Source organism: Pseudomyrmex gracilis, unplaced genomic scaffold, assembly GCF_002006095.1.
Source record: "Pseudomyrmex gracilis isolate BER0280 unplaced genomic scaffold, ASM200609v1 scaffold_31, whole genome shotgun sequence".
Taxonomy (NCBI): domain Eukaryota; kingdom Metazoa; phylum Arthropoda; class Insecta; order Hymenoptera; family Formicidae; genus Pseudomyrmex; species Pseudomyrmex gracilis.
In genome coordinates this window covers 126306-133826 of record NW_018020615.1, presented here as the reverse complement: position 1 = coordinate 133826, position 7521 = coordinate 126306, and the positions used below count along the sequence as shown (strand labels likewise).

The window sequence follows — 7521 nt, the reverse complement described above, 5'->3', positions numbered from 1 at the left end:
CGGCGTCGGTGCAGCCGCAGCACCACGAGCTGCCGATAATCGATTTCTTAGACAACATTAACGATCACATGGACATCGAGCTGAAATCGGAACTGAAATCGGAGCCCGTCTCGCCGAGGATGGACGAGCTCGAGTCGTGCCTGCTGTCGAATCACGCGATCAACGAGCATCTCGATTCGACGATGCAAGACAAATTTCGTCAGCAAGCTCAGCCACAACGTCAGCAAATGTTGCTCGAAAGGGCATCGAGTAACGGCGCGGCGTCCTTCGCGGAACAGCGCTGGTTGTTGAGAAAGGGCTCCTTTAGACATCAGGATATGATGTCGCGCGCTTACAACGAACAGGATAATAATAAAATCGCTACGAACAGCACTTACTGTAGCTTCTGTCACAAGAATTTCTCCCGCGCCTGGTCCTTGCAGAGACACCTGGCCGACACTCACTTCTACGTGCCGCAATCTCTGTCCTGCGATCTGTGCGGCAGAAGCTACAGATCGAAGAACAGTCTGGTCAGTCACAAGAGCCAGTATCACGGCAAGAAAGAGCGCAAAGAGAACGAGGCTCAGTGCGAGGTTACGTAATAATCTCGACGAATGGAAACGAGATTGCATCGCATCGTGAGAAAAGGACGTAAAAATGAAAGACTATAATAAAAATTTATCACGCGTGCGTGGACATGCACACCATCACGGAGATTATTGCGAGACACGGAAAAGATTTTTTATAGTCTATTATGGTTGTTATATATAGTCGACTAGAGAGAGAGTTTTTGTCTTACGCAAAATGTGTAAATTATATATTTCCGCGTTCTCCTACCAATTGATACGCTTACACCTTATCGCGTTGATAAATTGTAGTTTACATCTCACCGTACAGTATTAATGCGCGGGACACATTTATGTGGGTTCCTTTGTTCCTCTTCGGCGAGTTACCTCAGTTTTAGACCAAAGAACTTAATCAGTGTTGATTCTTTTTGTCAATATTTCGCGAATACATTTTTTTTTATAACTTAGTTGTATTATTGATACCAAACGGTTAACATCTTGCGAAGTTAAAGTTTTTTTTTTTTGTTTCTTTAAAGCCAAAAAACACGCGATATATATATATATATATATATATATATATATATATATATTATTGATATTTCTGTGATAAGTTTTTTTTTTTTCAGTTGAAAGTTTAAATCGTTCGAGATATAAGTAACTTGATTTCTAACTCCGATTGGCTTTCGTACTTTATTTTTCGTTATTGAGTTCATTTCTTTATTTCTATTTTGAATTTCACGATATGCGAATTTACGTAAGTGAATTCTATCTGCGTATTTCGAGATGCAAAATGGCACTATCGGGATAACCAGGCGTTTATTTCAGACGATGTTGTGTGTGCGTTGCAATAAACTTTCTGTTATTCTGTGAAACTAAACTTTATTAAGGAGAAAAAGAATTTGGACTATTTTTTACTCTTATCTCTTATCTCTTATCTGTAAATGTTTCCCGATAGCGGATTTATCGCAAAAATAAAGTTGCCGTTGAAAAAGTATCTACAGATTGAGATCATTTATTAGACCAGATTAGTCAACAATATAAAAACTGTTTTTTTTTTTTTTTTTTTTTTAAACCCGACGTTTTGTACATCTGGCGAAGTTTCGTCGCTTGATTCGCTCGATACGTACAACAAAGAGAGATTTATACCGACGAACGGGGAAAGGGTGGGAGAGGGACGTTACGAATATGTCATAAGTTTTATATTTCACTGATGTGTAACCCTTAACACTCATTCCTTTCGGCACAGATCAAATGTGTTGAATTTGTGTGAATGAATTTTAACGTACACGTTAGAAAAATTGTTTTCGATCAGAAACAACCATACAAATGTGAAAAGTTTATCTAAAGTTTTAGATTGAAAATTTAATTTGTTGTAATACACACAGTTGAATATATGCCGAGTTCATCTTAAATCTAAGAATCTAACAATAAGTGAGACACACGTATAGCGTCGTATTAAAAATTAATAATTGATATAGAAAATTCTTATATATATATATAAGAAATTTTCAACACAATATTGTACAATTTTTTTCAACACACGTAATGAACGATGTGTTTTAAATTATATTTATTATTATCGTCGAGAAATGAGAAAAAAAAAAAAATAACAAAAAACGAATCGAAATCGCGGCGTACGAGAGATGATGGGATACTTCTCCTCTTGTCTAACCAAACCAAAGAGATTCACGCGCAGCGCGCGGTCGGGAATACGAGACTCGGCCGGTACTTATTGTTAATTACTACGTTGTACAACACGATATTATATGTAAACAAGTCCACTGATTAGCGGCGAAACGAATAAAGAGTAGATAATTGAAAATAATAATAATAATAATAATAATAATAACGTAAACTCTCGTTTCTAATGAGCGAGCGTTTCTTTTTTTTTTTTTTTTTTTTATCGCACGGCCTAAATAATCTCGCGCGACGAGAGGAAAGAAAACTTTTGTCGACAGCTCTTTCGCTCAAGGCTACTACAACAACAACAAAAAATGTCATTAATCACGAAATATATTATAGAAAACATTACGCTTCATCGCATCACCTCATTAGAAACCAGATATCGCATTTGTATACACAGCTCGCACATGTACCTATATTTCCATACTCTCGAAGCCATTATTCACACACACACACACACACGTACGCGCGCGCGCGTTACATGTATATAAGATAACTATTTTGCTCTATTTCGCTGTAAATAATACGCATCAACACATGAATATATATTTGTATATATACATATACATATATATACATATATATATATATATACATATATATATAGTGGATCATGAAAAACACTAACTTCATCGCTCACGATCGTTCGCTGGAACTTTGGAACTGCTTGCACTGTGTTATTTTTACTTTAATACATCTGAAGGATTACGGAAACACACCGCCGCGTCAAGAGAGAAACGAACTGAGAAATGCTGCACGAATGTTTCGCAATGACAAAAACAAAAAAAGAGAGAAAATTTAAGTCCTCCGAAACAGAGCATCACGATTATAATTTTTATTGCCATTGTCATCGTATCTCGATCGAATACGTGTTCGCGTCTCGAATGTTTCTTCAAGGTTTAAGAGTTCGCGCGAATTTTTTTAATTTTATAGTTCGTTCAATTGAGAGATTGAAGTCACACTTTGTTCAGCGAAACGTGATCGAGTAAGATAATATTATTGTTTTAAAAAAAGAAAAAAGAATTATAAATTGAGACACATGGGTTACACAATGCGCCACGTTAATCGTTTGACATTTCAATCTTATTGTCTTTTTTTTCTTCTTTCGACAGCGTCGTTGCTTGAAATTTTGCAATATTTTCACTTGTGCACAAAATGTCAGCACTTTTTTTTTTTGCGCAATTTTGCGGTATATTTTTTAATTTAGTCGTCGAGTATGTATTGTTTATCACTTTATTGACACGTTATTTGATAACAACCGACAAGGTCAGTTTGTCGCTGAAAAAAATGATCTTTCATCGCGCTTTGATTAAATTAATCGCTAGAACGAAAAAGAAAATATCAAGACATATTGTGTAATCGAAGTGTTTAATTGTAATAACATATATATAAAAATAATTGCATAATTGAAATAAGACGAACGCGCGACGTAGTGCCGAAGAATTATGAAAACAAGGACGATAACAGTATCTTAACGGTTGTTTGTTAAACGAATTTTTTTGATAAATAATTCAAGAAATTGGAATAAAATGTGTAACGATAACGACAATAATATTTGAAAACAAATGGCACGGTATATGTGTACATGATTATGAAATACGGCACGGAAATGTGGCAAGAGAGATCGATTGACTCGTTTGAAAGTGAGACGATCAAAACTGAAAAAGCTCTACTGCGACAATGACGATTAGCAATAACGACGACAACGTAGCCGTGTTTGAGAGAAGAAGAGAGAGAAAAAAAAATCGAAGCGATAGACCGTTGACATTGACAACCGACGGCAAAGTTGACAAATTCAACGAGATGAAAATATTAATAACATTGCGACGACGATTACATGTGACAACGTAGCCAAACAAAGTCTCACGATCTCTAAAGAACAAAAAGCTCAAAAAAAATAAAAATAAAAACAGAAAAGAAGGAAGCAGAAAACGAGAGAAAGATACGGTGACAATGGTTGCATCCGGTGTCTGTTCGGAGGTGTTTCCCCTCATGATAAATCGTTTCGCAATGAGACAGCGGCGGAAGTAGCGGAGAATACATATAAAGCATACATGTAACTTAGGTGGTTTTTTCAAAAAAAAAAAAAAAAAAATAACGCACGTAAAACACACAAGTTTCTGGGCACGGCTTGTCGGGTGACGGTGGTACACGACGTTATGCTCTCGAATTAATAAGGCGCAAAAGTAAAAAAAAAAAAAAGTACTAAAGCGGCGGATACAGAGGCGAAAAAGAGAAGAGAGCACGCACACACGGGGCGCACGATATTTTCTCAGCTGCGAAAACTCTGGTGGTTGTGACACTTAGATGTGATATGGTGGTGTAGGAGCGTGAAAGTGTGGTTGGTGTGCGATCGCGCGGAGACGAGGTTACGGCTAGAGAACAAANAAAAAAAAAAAAAAAACAGAACGATGTAGAAAAGCACATTGGGGATGATGTCCTCTCTCTCTCTCTTTCTCTCTTTCTCTCTCTCTCTCTCTCTCTCTCACTCTCTCTCTCTCTCTCTGTACCCCCTTTTCTCCCTCCCCCCCTTCGAGTCTAATATCTTGTTCACCTGCCCCGACGTCCGTGCGACGTTTCTCCATGCGCCAAAAAACCCACAAAAGTAGTAACCCCTGTGTGTCTGGTTCTGCCGCCAGGTCTGTTGGCCGGCAGCGGCGCGAGCGATGAGTTTCGGTGTGAGCCGTGCAACAAAAACCTGACCTCCCTAACGCGGTTCAAGCGGCACATACAGAACGTGCACACCAGGCCCAGCAAGGAACCGATCTGTAACATCTGCAAGCGGGTTTACTCCAGTCTAAACAGTCTGCGCAACCACAAGAGCATCTACCACCGGCACCACAACAAAAGCGAGCAGCAGAAAAAGGAAGTAGCGCAGTGGCAAAGAGACCAGAGAGAGCAGACCGAGAGAAATTACTCGGCGCAGCAACAACAACAACAACAACAGCAGCAGCAGCAGCAACAACAACAACAACAACAACAACAACAACAGCAGCAGTCACAACAACAACAACAACCGCAGCAGCAGCAACAGCAGACTCAACAGCACTCGCGAATGGGATGAGATTGTTCGCCCCCGTTTCTCCTCGCTTTCTCTTTCTCTTTCCCTCGCGGGAATTTCTTGCTATCAATCAAAAAATATTACGGACGTTTGCGCGACGCAAAACTGCGTCGTTGTTATCCGATGTGGAGTGAGAGCCGTCGCGAGTTCCGAGTCTCGGGAACGCCTGACTATCGAAATTCTGACTGTACGTCTGAATGTAGGTCGGAAACGAATTTGAAATTTGTATGTCGGACTTCCGCTCGCAATCGTACAATCGTCAGACACTATGGGTGAGAAGAGTCAGGATTTGGGTGAAAGAGAAGGAAATTCTATATGTCGAATTTACTTACGATTGTATTGGGACGTAAACGTGATTAATCTGGTGTAACGCTAGCGACTTGGTTGGTGTTGTAGAGGTCGTATCACGAACAAGTTAAATCTCTTGAATCGGGGTGTAACGTGCCGATGAAGCGGGACCTTTGATCGCCGGAACCATGCCGGATTGAGTTCCCCCGCAATCTTCTTCGAGCGACTCTCGCGACAGTCTATCGGTGATTATTGCGTCTCGCTTGTGTGATAATTGATGAGGAAAAATGTCGAGCTGAATGCGAGCGACATCTTAAAAAAAAAAAGACGAGATGCGTTACCGGAAAGGTGATATAAATATATAAATATATAAATATATATATATATTTATATATATATATACATATATATTTAGAAATGTCATCGCTTCTCGAGTAGGCGAGCGACACTGCAATTTTGAAATGATATTTTCTATGAAACAAAAAAATAACTTATGCGATAAGGTGTTTGCATTATATTTGTAAATAGTAGTGTTGCAAAATGAGAGCGAAAATTATATTTACTCAGCGAAAAAAGAAGGTTTGTGTGTGTGTTATACAAACCGAGAGAGCGATACTTGTGTGATAGGTATGTAACTTTTTTTTTTTTCAATTTGTTGTTATTTTTATATTATATTATTTATGTGATGAGAGAAACACACATACGAATATTCGAAGGCAAGTTCTGTTTCTGTTTGTGGCCCTTCGTGGCGGTACAAGAAAAGGTGCGGTACAAAAAAAAAAACGGGATATAAAAATAAAATATTATTTAATGTATTTAAACCATTCGTTACTTCTCACACATTCCTCTGGGCGAAGCAATGATTACACAGAATGTTATTGCATACACCACACGCTCCTGTATTCTTTCCTTGAATATTCTCCTTTTTGTTTTTCACCCTTCTCCTTCCTCGACGTAACAAGAAAATGTTGTTGCTATGATCTTAGGCAGTAAGAAGCATTCTCGAATATTTAAGATTTCACCATTTTTTTGCGTCACGCCGTTATTGATTCTTAGTTAGTTTGTAGCGCCACAGAGTGGCCAACGCTTGATAAATCTTCTACGATGTACACAAATAATTAATATATCCGTGTTTCAATATTATTTTAATTTTGTTTTGCACTCTTCTATAAGTTACCGGAACAACAACATGTGCATATATATGTACATATATATATATATATATATATATGCGTGTGTTGCGGTTTATTAATTCTCAGAAATAATTGTTGTGTGCTTGTTACCAAGTTTATTTAGTAAAAAATATTTTATTTTATTTTTATTTTTTGCTTTAAGATACTTTCTGCAGATTCGTTGAAAAAAAAAAATTGATATTTTAAATACGCAAGTGGGAGAAGCAGCATATAGTATATAAGTATATTGTTTCAAGAGATAACCTTTTTGAATTTTAATTAAATCGTAAAAATATTAAATAATAAATCTTTTGCGTTTCTTTTCCACACAGTCCGACGCTTTATTTTCTCTTGCATGGACGTATGTCGAAATTCACACACACTGTGTATACTCAATGTACCTTTGTATTAATTACATACTGTTGAAAGAATTATGTTTTTATTATGTTAGAGATCACACAATCCAAATAACGTTACAATCCAAATAACGTTACAATCCAAATAACGTTGAGCAAGATTGAGGCACAAGAAGAAACAAAAAAAAAAGTTATTTACATTCGGAAAGAATATACGCACATTTACCATCAACAGCGAACGCTATCTCTCTCTCTCTCTTTCTCTTTCTCTTTCTCTGTGTATGTGCGCGTGTGCGTATTATTTTCGCTTATTTGTCGCATTTTTTTTTTTTAGAAAAACACGTTTGTTCCTTGAGAATATCGTCCTTTCTCTTTGCCTTATAAACAGAAACACGTTGTTTTTACTTCTAATATTA

The 7521-nt window shown here is 37.4% G+C and overlaps 2 protein-coding genes across 8 annotated transcripts in view; both read left to right on the top strand.

The window, feature by feature from the left end:
• Positions 1-1086, top strand: part of LOC109852603 (broad-complex core protein isoforms 1/2/3/4/5) — a 40112-nt gene extending 39026 nt beyond the window's left edge. For all 7 annotated transcript variants that reach the window (XM_020423888.1, XM_020423886.1, XM_020423887.1 and 4 more), the window contains one exon: positions 1-1086. This exon is cut by the window's left edge and continues 162 nt beyond it. In XM_020423888.1, coding sequence (XP_020279477.1) covers positions 1-581 — 581 coding nt within the window. In that variant the 3' untranslated portion in view covers positions 582-1086.
• A 4471-nt stretch (positions 1087-5557) lies between these two features.
• The window catches only part of LOC109852602 (zinc finger protein 667-like), a 22994-nt gene continuing 21030 nt past the window's right edge, over positions 5558-7521 (top strand). Inside the window, exon 1 of the mRNA XM_020423885.1 lies at positions 5558-5561. Within this exon, the coding sequence (XP_020279474.1) occupies positions 5558-5561 (4 nt within the window). The remainder of the gene's footprint in view (positions 5562-7521) is intronic.